The 15883-nt window shown below is 40.6% G+C and overlaps 1 protein-coding gene across 2 annotated transcripts in view; it reads left to right on the top strand.

Annotated features, from left to right (window-relative positions):
* Positions 1-15883, top strand: part of SEC24B (SEC24 homolog B, COPII coat complex component) — a 41068-nt gene that overhangs the window by 10071 nt on the left and 15114 nt on the right. Inside the window, exons 3-13 of one of the 2 annotated variants that reach the window (XM_081022193.1) lie at positions 1256-1417; positions 4344-4448; positions 7107-7187; positions 8015-8193; positions 9812-9987; positions 10516-10618; positions 11094-11220; positions 11872-11981; positions 12227-12339; positions 14960-15078; positions 15725-15780. In XM_081022193.1, the coding sequence (XP_080878319.1) occupies positions 1256-1417; positions 4344-4448; positions 7107-7187; positions 8015-8193; positions 9812-9987; positions 10516-10618; positions 11094-11220; positions 11872-11981; positions 12227-12339; positions 14960-15078; positions 15725-15780 (1331 nt within the window). The remainder of the gene's footprint in view (positions 1-1255; positions 1418-4343; positions 4449-7106; positions 7188-8014; positions 8194-9811; positions 9988-10515; positions 10619-11093; positions 11221-11871; positions 11982-12226; positions 12340-14959; positions 15079-15724; positions 15781-15883) is intronic. The other variant, XM_081022194.1, reaches the window with a different exon arrangement.

Genomic DNA, 15883 nt, shown 5'->3' with positions numbered 1-15883 from the left:
AGCCCGGTGGGAGTTCCCGCGGGCTCACAAGGCTTGCAGGCAGCAGCCTGCAGCCCCGGCGAGTGTCCGCAAGCCTTGCGCGCCCGGCAGGAGGTCCCGCCGAGCGCGCGAGGCTTGGGGCAGCAGCCTGTCGCCCGAAGCACGGGGAGCCCTCCGGAGGGCTCCCCATGCTTCGGGCGAGTGTCTGCAAGCCTTGCGCGCCCGGCAGGAGGTCCCGCCCAGCGCGCAAGGCTTGGGGCGGCAGCCTGTCGCCCGAAGCACGGGGAGCCCTCCGGAGGGCTCCCCGTGCTTCGGGCGAGTGTCTGCAAGCCTTGCGCGCCCGGCAGGAGGTCCCGCCGAGCGCGCGAGGCTTCGGGCGGCAGCTTGTCGCCCGAAGCACGGGGAGCCCTCCGGAGGGCTCCCCGTGCTTCAGGCGAGTGTCTGCAAGCCTTGCGCGCCCGGCAGAAGGTCCCGCCCAGCGCGCAAGGCTTGGGGCTGCAGCTTGTCGCCCGAAGCACGGGGAGCCCTCCGGAGGGCTCCCCGTGCTTCGGGCGAGTGTCTGCAAGCCTTGCGCGCCCGGCAGGAGGTCCCGCCCAGCGCGCAAGGCTTGGGGCTGCAGCTTGTCGCCCGAAGCACGGGGAGCCCTCCGGAGGGCTCCCCGTGCTTCGGGCGAGTGTCTGCAAGCCTTGCGCGCCCGGCAGGAGGTCCCGCCGAGCGCGCAAGGCTTGGGGCTGCAGCTTGTCGCCCGAAGCACGGGGAGCCCTCCGGAGGGCTCCCCGTGCTTCGGACGAGTGTCTGCAAGCCTTGCGCGCCCGGCAGGAGGTCCCGCCCAGCGCGCAAGGCTTGGGGCTGCAGCTTGTCGCCCGAAGCACGGGGAGCCCTCCGGAGGGCTCCCCTTGCTTCGGGCGAGTGTCTGCAAGCCTTGCGCGCCCGGCAGGAGGTCCCGCCCAGCGCGCAAGGCTTGGGGCTGCAGCTTGTCGCCCGAAGCACGGGGAGCCCTCCAGAGGGCTCCCCTTGCTTCGGGCGAGTGTCTGCAAGCCTTGCGCGCCCGGCAGGAGGTCCCGCCGAGCGCGCAAGGCTTGGGGCGGCAGTCTGTCGCCCGAAGCACGCGAGGCTTGGGGCGGCAGCCGCGGGGGGGGGGGAATAATTTTTTTTATTCATTTCCCCCCCCAAAAAACGAGGTGCGTCCTATGGACCGGTGCGTCCTATAGAACGAAAAATACGGTACATTTCAAAATACAAAAGTGCATTTCCCACTTTTTGGTTCGTATTTCAGGGTCACCGCATCTTGTAAACCAGAATATTCAGCATATAAAACCTGCCCAGGGAGCGTCTTCAGCTGTTACTTCTTCAATAAGAACACCTGTTGTGGAAAAGACAACGAAGCCCACCACTTCCTCTTCCCTTACACAACCATCTGATCCTTTGCTTCAAGAAGGTATAAAACTAGAAGATGAATTAAAGTGTCTACATTTTGAAATTGCCCTACAATTTGAAATTAATGATTTCTAAAGAGTTCATTTTTCTCGGTTTTATGTGCTCATCTATCCCAGTGCAAAGGGATGCGGGTGGCGCTGTGGGTAAAACCTCAGTGCCTAGGACTTGCCGATCGTCAGGTCGGCGGTTCAAATCCCCGCGGCGGGGTGCGCTCCCGTTTCTCGGTCCCAGCACCTGCCAACCTAGCAGTTCGAAAGCACCCCCGGGTGCAGGTAGATAAATAGGGACCGCTTACTAGCGGGAAGGTAAACTGCGTTTCCGTGTGCTGTGCTGGCTTGCCAGATGCAGCTTGTCACGCTGGCCACGTGACCCGGAAGTGTCTCCGGACAGCGCTGGCCCCCGGCCTCTTAAGTGAGATGGGCACACAACCCTAGAGTGGGACACGACTGGCCCGTACGGGCAGGGGTACCTTTACCTTTTTATCCCAGTGCAAGTAATAATTTAATATTAATTCTAGCTAGCACTTCTGTAAGATTTGGCTCTTGTTATTGTGTTTGTTTATATATCAAGATACATTGTGTTTTATAATATATACACTCGCACTGTGTGCAAGCTGCTTAAGAAAGCATCTTTACTTTTGCATTCTCATTTCAAGGTGAGCACAGATTCCATTTGTATATCTAGAAAGATATGTGCAAGGCAACCTACTCAGTTGTCAAATTACAATTGCAAGAGGCAGAATCATACTTTTCAAGTAGGAGCCTTTTACAAGGATGATGTATGTATGGTAAATTTACAGAAATATAGTCAAAATATATTCAGGAATCAGTAGGCTTGGCTGAATGTGAGCCTTTTAATGGGAGCTCCAGGGACTACCACATAAAGTTTTAAGAGTTTGTAGCCAGTGCTTTGGTAAATAGTAATAGTCTGACTTTTCAAGTTTCTGAGGGAGAGGTATTGATAAGACAGCTACGAAGAATGCTGCTATGCAAGTCCTACTAAGTCGTAAGAAGGTGCTGTTCTGATTTTGGAGATTGTAATGGTGCAGAGGGGTAGAGAGCATGGTAATAAATGGCTTCAAATCAGTTAGGGATTTATAAGTCTGTATCATTACCTTATATTGATATGAAAGATGGAAGGGGACCAGTGTACATCACTGGTGTAATGTGTTACTGGCAACCTGTTCTTAGTATTGAACAGACCATGGGTTTCTGCAACAACTAAGACATCCAAACAGATTTAGAGGGTAGTATTTTTAAGTCACCTCTTTGCCTTAAACAAAGAGTGACATACTTAATTCTGTAACTTGGTGTCAAGGTTTCAAAGGTATGAATAGTAATTCAGCCTAAATCTGAGAAAAGGGGGTCACAGGGTTTCTTTTTTGTATTCTCCCTCCCCTAGTTTCATTTGAGGTCAGAATGAGTTCATTGTGAGTGACTTCGGTATGCAGATATAACAGATGTGCTGTCATAGCTTAGATTGATGTACCAATAGTAGAAAAAATATTACCAACTTCTTAATTCCTCCTTATTACCACATTTATATTATAGTTGTCCACTCTGTGTTTTAACTGGTAAATTCCTTTCCCATCCCCACACCTAATCAGCTTGATTATTTGCAAGTTCACTCAGGAGCAAGTCTCATGGAAGTAAGCACAGCTGAACTGTGCATGTGTTTGTGAACTTAACCCTGGCACGCTATAAAGCCTTTGTGTTATGACTCTTACATGTACTACTCATGTAGAGACTAATACGCTGCAAATATATTAAGGTATTAGCTGAAGTTTATTTTATTTGTAAATCCCCTACATGAAACGTCCACAATAAAAATAAATTTGGATCCAGTACAGATACAGATTGAGATAAGAATCTCCATCTAAAAGGCTTGTTGAAAAAGGAAGGTGTTTGGTAGGCATTGTAAAGGCAACAGAGATGACACCTTTCTGATACTTAACAGGAGGGAGTTCCAAAGGGTAGGTGTCATCACACTAAAGGCTCATTGCCTACATCATATGAAACAGATCTCTTGAGGAGGTGCTATCTGCAGGCCCCCTGCCGCATGCAGTCTGGTTGGGTATATGAATGCTGAGACTATCGTTTAGGTATCCAAGTCTCACAGTCTCAAGCTCTATATTTGCATAGGTTCTGCTAAATGAAATCTGACTGGCAACAAAAAAGTATTCTGTCGATCTTAGAAGCACTTTAATAATACCTTTGTTTTATGGATATGTTTTTTGCCAGCTGTGTATAAATTCATTGTATTTGATCCAAAGGTTCCATTCTATAAATGGAAAGAGGTTCTGTGACTAGAAGTGGCATTTCCATTCACTTATGGTCAACTTGTGAATATAAGTAACTTTTCATAGAGAGAGAGAGTCAAAAATTCATTTAAAGTGTGACCCTTTATGTGGAGCTTCGGTGACATCATTTGGAAGTTTAAGTTGTGTGGATTAAGGAAAATAACACTCATTAAGTATTAGCACTTTTGAAATTGATATTACCACTATATGCTAATGATAACTAGTGAAATCTGTTTTTCCTCAATGGACAATTAATATCACTGTGTCAAAATGTGAAATCCACCCAACTTTTTAAAAAACGGGTCTCAAAACTACTTCAACTACTTAAAAAAATTCTCTGACTTAATTAAGAGAGCTGTTTCACTATCTCTGGAGGATGAACTGTGTGTTCTAATTCTACTAAATTTCTTTGTCTACCGCTAATAATTAACCAAACTACTGCAATAAAAAGCGTCTGTTTTTCTGTAAAGACAAAACTTTTCTGGTATGGATTGGGTAACTCACTTTTCATGTTTGGGTGTCTTTTGTAATGCCTGGTTTTGCTGTCACTTAATGCTCTGATTTGTGCTTTCAGTTTCTCACCTTTTCTGTGTGTCTGATTCTTGTATTTGTGCTTTCCACTTCACAGGCATGCAGTATGGTGGATATGTTAATAATCAAGCTAGCTCTCCAGCAACTCCCTTGTCATCAAGTTCAGATGATGAGGAAGAGGAGGAGGAGGATGAGGAAGCAGGTCTGCTTTAAGCTTTGCACCAGTATTTCTCACTTTCATACCCAGTTTTGATAACATTTATTCCATTCCCTGAACAAAAGTACATAACACTAAGTATCCTGATTCTTAAACAGTCAAAATAATTGAAGGCAAAATGCATTGCATTTAGTAGCCAATAATATAGGGTGGTATGCAATTAAGATTTACTCAGAGTAGATCCACTGGAATTAACCTAAATTGGTCATATTAACTAATTTCAATGGGTCTGCTCTGAGTAAAACTTAATTGAATACCACTCATTAAAGAGTAATTGGACACTCATCAATAAAAGTGTTGTTATTTAAAATTGTAGGTGTGGACATGTATAACATACTTCGTCCAGATTGTCCAATGATATTCATTTGTCCTACTATAAACATAAAACTACCCCCTTTATTGTTAAAAAACTACAGTATTTTGTCATTCTTCATGCGTGAGAAAGTTACAAATAACCAAAAGACAGAACACAGAAATACTTTTTGAGGCCGGTTGTTGTTTGTCCTCTTGTGCAAGCAAACATTTCCTTAACATACCTCCTATATGGTAACATATTTGCCAAAATATTTTGTTTGGCTCTCTTCCTGTTGCAGTGAATATGTAGTTCAGAAATTTATTTCAGATTTAATAAGTTTTGGTTAATTCCTTTTTTTAAAAAAAAGGACCTGGAGATGCTTGAAACCAAAAAGGTTATTAAACTTCAAACTATCAAAGTTATATTGTGGTATATAGAAACTTGTTTAAAAAAATAAGGTTTAGATATGAACATGGCATGCATACTATTGAAATAGCTGGTAATTATATTGACAGTAATTTCAGTAATAAACATGTTTCAAAGTCTACATTTTTTAAAGTACCACAAATTAATAAATGGATTTCTTTTAAAATCTGGGAAGTAGTGTTGTCAAGCTACATGTGTACGGTATGCTGCATGTGGTGCATGGAAATATTGAAAACATGAACAGATATGCCTTCAATAATTTGTCAGTGGTTTTGTAACTTTTCTTTGTTGCTGATGCTGAACATGGATTTTGCAAATGGTATTTCTCCTGTATCAATCCACACAAATACATTCCTCATTTCAGTATAGCAAAAAAAATGTACTTCCTGTCATTGTCCATTCTCTATTTTATTGTTATACAGTAAACCCACAACTTACACAGGGGTTACATTCCAGGGATCCCGCCTAACGCCACATATAGTCAAAACACATTGGGTTCAGTGGCAGGCAGGATTGCCAAAAGTTGTTTTTCCCAGAACCCCACCCCCTTTTAATTTATTCATATATACTTGCCAAATGTATAAAGCTGAATGTGCATGAGTTAGATGTGTGTAAGTTGCGGGCTTACTGTATATGGCGTCACTATAATGTAGAGTTCTCAGTTCTGCATCTTAATGTGGCTTGAAAGTTTTTCTGGATGAAAAAGTAGACTCATCACTTTGCTTCTACAGTTGATCCATCTCTGTACAATCCATTTAAAGCAGATTAAAAGCTTAAAGCTAATTACTGTATTTCAGGGCTTTTCTGGAGACATTCAATCTCCTGAACATAGCAAATTAGGAGATACTCAAGCAATTCATGGCTTAGAGAAAACTAAATAAGAAGTTTAACATTGGCATCTGTACGATTAAAACATATTGAACTGCTTGTTTTTAAGTTTTCCAAAGTTGTACATTTTATTTATGTCACACTTCAGAAGCAAATGGCAAAAGGGTCATGAAATGCAAGAGGTACAGTCTTGGACATTAATATGCAAAGTTCAAATTCTGCGTAGGAAAATTCCAAACATTACAGCAGGCATTTCATGGCCTTTCGGCACCAGTGTTTACAAAGTGCTTTTTTTCCTCTATACTTTTCTTAGGTGTTAGTTTTTCTGGATGCCATAAAGGTACAGGGCTGGCTCCAAATAGAAAAGGAATCTTCAGCTCCAGTCTATTGTGCGTGTGTTTAACAGACTTTAACTTAGCTGTTCTTCTGGTATATATCTCACTGAGTAAAATAGGAACCTTGTGTTAGTGTATTTAGCAGCTGTACCCCACAAATGTGTGCTCCTGAAGTAGACTGTTCAGATGGAGTTGGGAAGCAAGAGAATTTGCAGTAAGCAGGGACCCCGGCATCATCATCAGCATTATCCTCCTCGTAATTTATTGGTTATTAAATTTATTTGTTGGTTTTTACAAAAAAAAGTCTCAAAGCGATTTATAAGGTAACATAAAATATGCAGAATCAGAATATCAAATAAATTCAAGGTGCTTCCATTAAGTGCTGAGAGCATTTCTTTTCCCTCTGCCTAGACTCTTACAGTGCCTCCAGACTTTTGTTTATGCTTGCAAATGCTTTACCTTTGAAGTAGAATTGCTTCCAAAGTCCAGCAATGGGAAGTCGGGATATGTAAAATGAACTATAATCACCAAAAGCTTCTGAGGTTATTTTTTTCTTAATTGGAGTTTGTCCTTTTTAACTCCCCTCCCCCCATGCATTTTTAGTTCAGTATGGCAACTGCTATTAACAAAGATTAAGACTGAAATCCTATGTTTGATAAACATGAAATTACAGCTTCTTACCTGGCGTTAATAAACATTTCTCAATGTGATGATTTAATGCCAGTTTAATGAATATGTGTGTGTGTTTTTCTCTTCTAGCTATTGACAGCTCTTCCACTACGAGCAGCGCATCTCCCGTTCTCAACAATTATGATAGTCTTGAAGGAGGTGGCTATCCAGGTGAATCATGCTTTTGTTTGTTTAATGTTTATTTTATTTATATTTATATACACATATACAAATGCAAGGTTGAGAAGCATCTGTAGTACAGCTTCTATACATTATTTGCTCAGAGTAGATATTCAAATACAGCACAGTGTATTGTTCAAGTGACTGACTCACTTCTGCTTTTCAAGTTGCATATTAATTCAAACTGATAAGAAGTTCCTTAACATGTAGTAAATCTTGAATATGCTTCATTAGAGGTAAAGCCATCTGATTTTAGTGGGATTTATTCCCATATATGTGGATAGGATTGCAGGTTTTCATATTGAAAATAAGTAGTTCCAAGTAAAGTATTCTTTAAAAAATACACCTTTGACATTTCCCTATATAACATGGGATTTTATTTCACATATTTCAGCTTCTGATGAATTAACTATTTAATTCTGGTTGCAGTCGAATGCATAAAGTTTATTGGACAACTGCATTCAGAAGGTTAAATATGTAACAAATTAGATATAATTACTTCATTTTATTTGCAGTTAAATTTTTATTACTACCCTGTTTAAGAATTATTTGATATTTAATAGTTAGAAATCAATACAAATTAAGTATGGGCTTTTATTTACTCAAATAACAGTAGTTGTGTTACTAGTTACTTTATTGTTGTGTGTTAAATACTAATTTACAACAGCATATTTAACTGAAGTTCACTTTCCTGCTCTGTTAATTAAAACGCTCACTATACTACAGGCACATAATACTCTCATAAGCAACAGTTTGCATTTTGATGCTTGCTTTTTAAAGGAATAAATACTGTATTAAAGCATTGCTTTTCTGTTTAGAGGCACGTTCTACAACAAGTAGTCCAGCTCCTGTTCCCTCAGTTCCACAGACGTCTAAAACCTCTAAACCATTTGGCTATGGGTACCCAGCTCTCCAGCCTGGCTATCAGAATGTGACACCACCACTTCCACCTTCCAGTAACTCTGGATATAATTCTGGATTTCCTCAGTATCCACAGGTTAGAAAATACTCACAAACTTTATATTTGATGTCATAGTGATAGATTAACTGAATGAGGGAGCATAGTTACCCATGAATCAAGGTTGGAATTTTAATTCTTTGATTTTTTTTTAAAAAATTGTACTTCAATTAAACAGGTCACCAGAGTAAATACATTTCCGTTTGTCTATTGTTTTGATTCACCTCTCAGTAGGGAGTTCAAAACTGTGTCCACAGGTTACATCAGTACAGTACTTACACATAGACTTAAGGTGGCACTATGAAATACAGTTGAAGAGAAACCAGTTGTCCCAGGCCTACCAGGATGAGAAAATACTAGCTGCTGCTTCAGTCCACATTTTCCACCTTCTCATACAGCAGGGACCAACCTTGCTGTTCTCCACAGACATGAACGTGACTTGTAGGGAAGATCTAATATATTCAGTCAAGGAGAATGATTAGTCAGTTTAGTTGCTATTCTTGTAGTGGAAGTGGCAAATCCTATTGAAAACAAATGTGGCACTTCATGGAAGTTGGATTGCAGCCATGACCGGTGAAAACTGCAAAGTTATGGGGCAAAGGTTGTTTTGTTCCCCTTCTTTGCATAAGAAATACACTTTTGCCATGACTGATAATTTGCACATCTTATCTGATTAGAAAATGAGAAGACCGTATGCACTTGGTTGACAATAAATGGTTAATATTGATAGTTGTTTGTGCTGGTGTTTTTAATGATAGTGATTTTCTCAAAGCATGTGACTTTCAGATAGTTATATATGAAGATTATACACTTCCAGTAAAGTCATATGAATAAATACATTCAAGTTCATGTACATTGAATAATAATAATAATAAGCAACTGTCCTATATTTGTGTGATAGAGTTGTGTGGCATTGGGTTGAATCCAATGAAAAGCTAGTGGAAATCTGCTCATTCACTGTAGCTTTGCTGCTCCCTCTTCCCCAAAGCTCCCTAGAAAGGGTCAGGGATACATCCAGAATGACTTGCAATATGGCATGGAGGGCTATTGTGGGAAGAGAAAAATAGGGCGGGGGGGGGGCTTCGTAAAATACTCCAGAATATCCCTGTAAACATGTCACTTGGTACTCCATGCTATCCTGAATGTTCTTTATGTCTAAGGAACGGATGAGAGATAGTTAGCCATGTTGACGGGTATTGATGGGAGGTGGTATCGCACAACATCTGGAAGGTCACAGGTTTCCCATCCCTGATTTAAGTCACAAATTATATTGTAATGGAAAAGGCTGGTGATCTGCCCAACATGGTCCCAGACCACTTGTGCTAGTAGATTGATGTTTTTAAAAAGCAACACTGATCCATAGATCACCCCACAGAAGGGGTAGAAGTGAATGTGCCTGTTAAGAGAATCTATCAAGAACCTCATATGCCTGGGTCAGATGCATTGCAGATATGAATTTGGGAGGGGAAATGGAGACAGGAACAGCTTATGGAATGAGGGGGATTCAAATGATATAGGATAGAACTTAGTGTAGTACAGAACCTTGTAAATAGTTGAGTTTGCTTACTAGGTATTGCAGGGTGGGGAAAATTAGGCAGATACTGTTCAAGCAGCTAATGCTATAAAATAAATGCTTCTTTAAAATGTTATTTTTCAGCAATACCCTACAATGAATCAACTGTCAGCTAGTCTTGGAGGACTAGGTATTCAGCAACCAGAGAGCTTGCGACCGGTCAACGTTACTCAAGATAGAAATATTCTGCCTATTGGTCCAGTTTCAGCTCCTGTGCCTAATTTGAACTCTGAGCTGAAGAAACTGAATTGTAGCCCCGAGTATGTATAAAGTTTCTAATCTTAAGCATGCTTCTAGACTTGTATTCTTTTTTTATCCACATCTTTGTGTGAGTCAAGAACTGGTATCCTGATTCGATTGTTATGGTATAGGTTTGGCAAACATACATTTCAGGCCTTGCCTTGTAATGCTCACATTTTGCCCCTCTATGAAATGTTGGAAAGTTTTAGCAAATGAAGTCTGCTTCTGTTGTACTCTTCCCAGATGCAAATATGTTGACACAAATGGTTCCATTCATTGCAGCTATTACAAATGATGGAAAGTTATGATTGGCTCAAGAACTTTTCACGCCGAGTTTATACAAGTGTTTCTTTTGGCAAGGGTGTGGTTCGTTGCACTGCTTGCCCCATATCAGTGAATCTATGTGTCATCAAACTTTAAATTTTTCTTTTACTACCTGGATACTTTCATGTAGAGATGTGGGTGGTGAATTTGGGTGAATATGGGCCTCTGTGATAGCACAAATGAGTCATAATCTTTGAAACTAACATTTGCGATTTCACTTTTAGCTCATTTCGATGCACTTTGACAAATATTCCACAAACTCAGGCTTTGCTAAACAAAGCAAAACTTCCTTTGGGATTGCTTCTACATCCCTTCAGAGATCTGACGGTAAAATGACTTTTTATTCCCAGAATTTTTATTTAGCCAAACTTGAATAAATTAAAAACATCTTTCATATTTTAAAGTTGTGGTTGCAGTAAATAATTGTGAATCAGTTGTCTTGAAACCCAAACAAAACACTGGAATTGAGAGAGAATATTTACAATAGATAATTACTGTTTTACATATACACCACTTTTAACTAAATTTACTTATGTGCAGTTGGCACAAATTTCAGCAACGCTCACTTAGAAATAAGTGAATTTAATTGTAGCCTTTATACCCTGATCATTAATAATGGAATTCTTCTAGGCTTAATTTTAATTATGGGGGGGGGAAATTAAAAATTGAACATTTTTTTCCAGTAGTAATTTTTGAAAAATGCATAGAAAACATGAATTTGTTGTTTAGGGGTGAAAAATATTATGAAATACTTCAAAGTTTTTCTTCAAATTGACATTTTACAATGTTCTTTATTCCCCAGCAATTGCCTGTGATAACATCGAACACCATTGTGAGATGTAGATCATGCAGAACATACATCAACCCTTTTGTTTCTTTTATTGACCAAAGGAGATGGAAATGTAACCTGTGCTACAGAGTTAATGATGGTGAATATTAATAAAAATGCCACTGTCTAAAGGAATGAATGATGATCTACAGCACTTCCTTTGTGAAAGCAAACCACCCCTGGCCCTTGCATGGCAAGCAGCTCTCAAAACATAGGGTGACACAGTCCCCTTAGGGCAGCCGTAGGATATTTTTTTCAGATGATGGGCTGAATCCTTATCTCAACCAACCCCTATGGGCCACCTGTCAATAACCTGACATCATTGTTATGTCTGACCATGACTTCAGATTATCTTTCTGTGAGTGCCAGTCAGCTGATGGGTACTGACAACAAGACCCTTTAATGTTCTTCATTTGGTGGTGTGGGCCTGGGTTCAGACTATGCCTGCAGATGGACATTTTCCCTTTGCAGACTGGCAAGTGGTATGGAATATCCCTATTGTTCCTTGGCATGTGGGGCCTGCTGCCCTAGGGTTTTGGGAAGCTTTTAATGTTTGTTTCAGGAAGCTTTTAATGTTTGATGGATTACTGTATTTTAATATTTTGTTAAAAGCCGCCCAGAGTGACTGGGGAAGCCCAGCCAGATGGACGGGATATAAATAAATAATAATTATTATTATTAGAATGGTGTGACCAAGTTTAGTATTTTTGCACTCAACAAGGGGTAATATATTTATTTTATAATCTTTTAGTTCCTGAAGAATTTATGTATAATCCTGTGACACGGTCCTATGGAGAGCCGCACAAACGGCCAGAAGTCCAAAACTCTACAGTGGAATTCATTGCTTCCTCAGACTACATGGTAAGTATGTCTGGAACAAAATATTGGTTAAAATAAATATTCGTAAAACTTTGGGAATGGAGGGTTTTGAATTTAGAATTCACTTCTGCAGTTTTCAGTTCAGCCCCTTATCCTCTTTTCAAAGAGTCTATGCAGATGTAGAAAGTGGGGGTCATAGGAACATGCAATATCAAAACTATTCATGATTACAAATAGAATATAAAGGATTTTGTCAGTAAGCTTAAAGTCTAAACTTTAATTTACAGCTTCGTCCTCCTCAGCCTGCAGTGTATTTGTTTGTGTTGGATGTATCCCATAATGCGGTAGAAGCTGGATACTTGTCAATCGTGTGCCAGTCTCTGCTTGAAAACTTAGACAAGTAAGAACTTTCTTGGGTTTTTTGTTGTTGTGTGTATTCATGGTCTGGATACAGCAGCCATTAAAATAATTGCCAGTGTGGTCCTGCTTTGATTACATGACCACAGGAGGGGTGTGTGTTCTGGTGCTTGAATACTGCTTGCTGGTTTCTCACAGGCATCTGTCTGGCCAATGTGAAAACAGGGTGCTGGACTAGCTGAGCCATTGGCCTGATCCAGCAGGCTTTTCTTATCTTGTGTAATAGTCCCATGATTAAGCAGAGCCAAATCATGGGAGCATGAACGTCATGTATCCAGTCATCTCTCCTTCTCCTCCCCCCATTATTCATTGCAATAATAAACTATTCATATTTTAGAAAGCTGTTACTAACCCCTATGGGTTAAATACAGACCTGCACTAGGCTGTATTTGTTTTTGTTTTTTGTTTAAATGATATTTATTGGAAAATTTTTAGAATTACAAAAAAAGACAAAACAGAAAAAGAAAAAATGAATCCATCATTCCCAAATTCTCAACTTTCATTACCTTCTTTATTTGACCTCCTCCTCCTCCCTTTTCTTGTATCCTAATTTACAATTATCGCAGCAAATCCTTTCCATAATTCATAATATTCTGTCATTACATTACCTTAATCTATTTTCATCTTATCTTATAAAAAACTTATAAAAAAACCTTAAAGCTTAAAACTTAAATCTTATTTTTACCAACTTCTCATTACCATAATATTCTTACCTAATTCTTTAAACATTTTTGCTAGAGCCAAGTAATTTCATTTCAACATTTTTCTAACATTCATCAATTTTATAAAACAATCCTAATGATAGAAAAAAGAAATAAGAACAATCCAATCTTCATCCAGCATCCCTTCCTCCTGGTCCCGGGTTTTGTCAGTCCTTTTTATCCCATTGATCTAGCGCATTAACCTGGTAACCTTATATCTGAGGCCCTCAAGTCTCTTCCATGTCCCTTCCGCGGCTCTTCTTCATATTTTCCTTTCACTCGTGGGAACTCCAGCTTGGTAATGTTTTTGACCCTTTTCAACAAATCAGCCCCTTTTCCATAGTCCAGACTAAACTCCATGTGGTATTTAAAAACATGTTTCAGATTCCCTCCAAAATTGAGAGCCCCCACAGCTCCAAGCATCTGACGGCCCATTGCCAGACTCGGAAAGTCCAAACATCCCTGCATGGGGGGGGGTCAATCCAACCCCCCATTTCCAAACCGATCCAAACTTTACCTTTCCAAATCTGGTTTTTTCCAAGTTCATTTGTCAAATCCAAAGACTCATGTTCCTGCAGGGCCGCAGCTTCCTCCATCTCTGGCGCCCAAGATTCAGCAACGTCCTCTTCTCTCATCTGTTCTGTCAGGGCACCCTCCTGTTTTAGTTCCTGGGTGGGCTCCATATAGTTTCCCACTGCCTGTTCAAAAGTTCTGACCGCATTAGTCATCAAATCCGTCTTCTGATTTAACTGATCCAGTAGGGCATTTATTTAACAGAGAGCACACAGCAGAGCTTCTGAAAACATTGTCCTGCAAGGTCACAAGTCCTTTCCCACGATTGTAATCTGTGACAGCTGCAAGCTCCCTGGAATTAGTTACAGTTTCACAGTCTCCCTCTAGGGGGAAAACTTCTGTTTGTTCTTTCTTTTAAGGACAATAGCAACAAAGTTTCTTTTTTGAGATACTTTGTCAATATTTGTTCCTTTAAGATGCGAAAGGAAACAGTGGAATCACTATGTTACTCTTCTTTTAGTTGTCTGTCAAAAACATTTGTCTCTGGTCAATGAGCTTCAAACGTCAGTCCTGACACCCCGCTCCAGGATCAGGACGGTGGAAAGTTACTTTACTTTAAACTCACTTCTGCAGGTTTAAACAGTCCAAAAAAAGATCCCCCTTCTTCTCCTGCTACCGAAGGGGGGTTCAACAATTTTAAATGATGAAAGCCAATCCTTTAGAAGTGATTTTCTAAGCTCTAGTTTACATTGTCTTTGCTTTATTCTGTCTACAAAGAAACGGAAGGCTGACTTCCTGTTTAGACCTTCCCGTTTCAGTACCAAATTGAAGTAAATTTTTAAGTCCAATTCCTTTCTGCTCGCCAGTCCTTATTTGAAGTCCAGTTGTTCAAAGTTTAAGTACTCACGGGTGATTATTTTAGATGCCAAATTGTCCCAGGAAAAAGGCAGCGCTCTCCGGCAATGGCTATGCGGCTTCGCTCCACGGAAAAAGCAGTTGACTCACAGCACCGCGCCACTTCCCCCCTTTGCTTCGGAGCCCATTAATGGGTTCCTTTGCGGGTTGGGGGGGGCGCTAAGGGTGCCCGCCGAGTCCCATGGTCACAGGCTTCCTCCGCCTGTGATTTCTAAAAGGGTCCCCGCTTCGCCGTAGCGGAAAAGACCCGTTTCGTGCGGAGCTGGTCCCTCCAGTTCAGAGGGAGTCCGCCATTGCCAATGGCGCCACCCCGGAAGTCCTGCACTAGGCTGTATTTGGGGCATATGTTGTCTTCAAGCATTGAAGACTGTCTCTTGAATATTTTTTTTCTAACATTAGAACAAGTTAAAGGCACAGCAAGAGATATCTGTGCTAAACCAATGTATCAGGGTAATTTTTCTTTTTAATCTTAAGGTTGCCTGGAGATTCAAGAACAAGAATAGGCTTCATAACGTTTGACAGCACTGTTCAGTTCTACAATTTGCAAGAAGGATTATCACAGCCTCAGATGCTAATTGTGTCAGAAATTGATGGTAAGAAGGCTAATTGTCTCAGAAAATGAGTGTGAGATAGAGTGATTCAAGGAGAGGAGACCATATTTAACAGACATTTTATTGAAAGTAACAAAAAATTAAAAATAGTGATGTGGAAAAGGAAATATAATAGTGCTATGTTAAGTATAATAGAATAATATCTGCCTAGCATTCATTCCTGCAAGATAAAATGAGGGCAAGTTGCTGTGCATTTGACACACTGTCTGGGACCATTAGTAACAACATGAAGAGGTACAGCTAGAAAGGAAGATTGGCAAAGTCCTTGTGCATGTGTGGTGTAGTGGTTAAGAGCGGTAGTCTCGTAATCTGGTGAACCGGGTTCGGGTCTCTGCTCCTCAACATGCAGCTGCTGGGTGACCTTGGGCTAGTCACACTTCTTTGAAGTCTCTCAGCCCCACTCACCTCACAGAGTGTTTGTTGTGGGGGAGGAAGGGAAAGGAGATTGTTAGCTGCTTTGAGACTCCTTCGGCTAGTGATAAAACGGGATATCAAACGCAAACTCTTCTTCTTCATGTACAGAAGTGCTTTTAACTTATATTGCTGCAGCTCTTTGCACCCTAGCTATGGTGTATCTTTTTAAGTACATAACATAAAACTATAATACTAATATATGTTTTCTTCATAGATATTTTCCTGCCAACACCTGATAGCTTACTTGTTAATCTGCATGAAAGTAAGGAGGTAAGGTGGATAATTCACAGAAGAATTAAATCTTAAAAGTGAAGATAATTCTTTCTGACTGCTCTGTCCTTGATTAAACTGCTTTAGAACGGGGATGTTAAAT

This window comes from Podarcis pityusensis (genome assembly GCF_964106645.2).
Source record: "Podarcis pityusensis genome assembly, chromosome: 9".
In the NCBI taxonomy this organism is placed as follows: Eukaryota; Metazoa; Chordata; class Lepidosauria; order Squamata; family Lacertidae; genus Podarcis; species Podarcis pityusensis.
The sequence above is the reverse complement of the archived record's forward strand: the minus strand, read 5'-3'. Positions and strand labels throughout refer to the sequence as shown.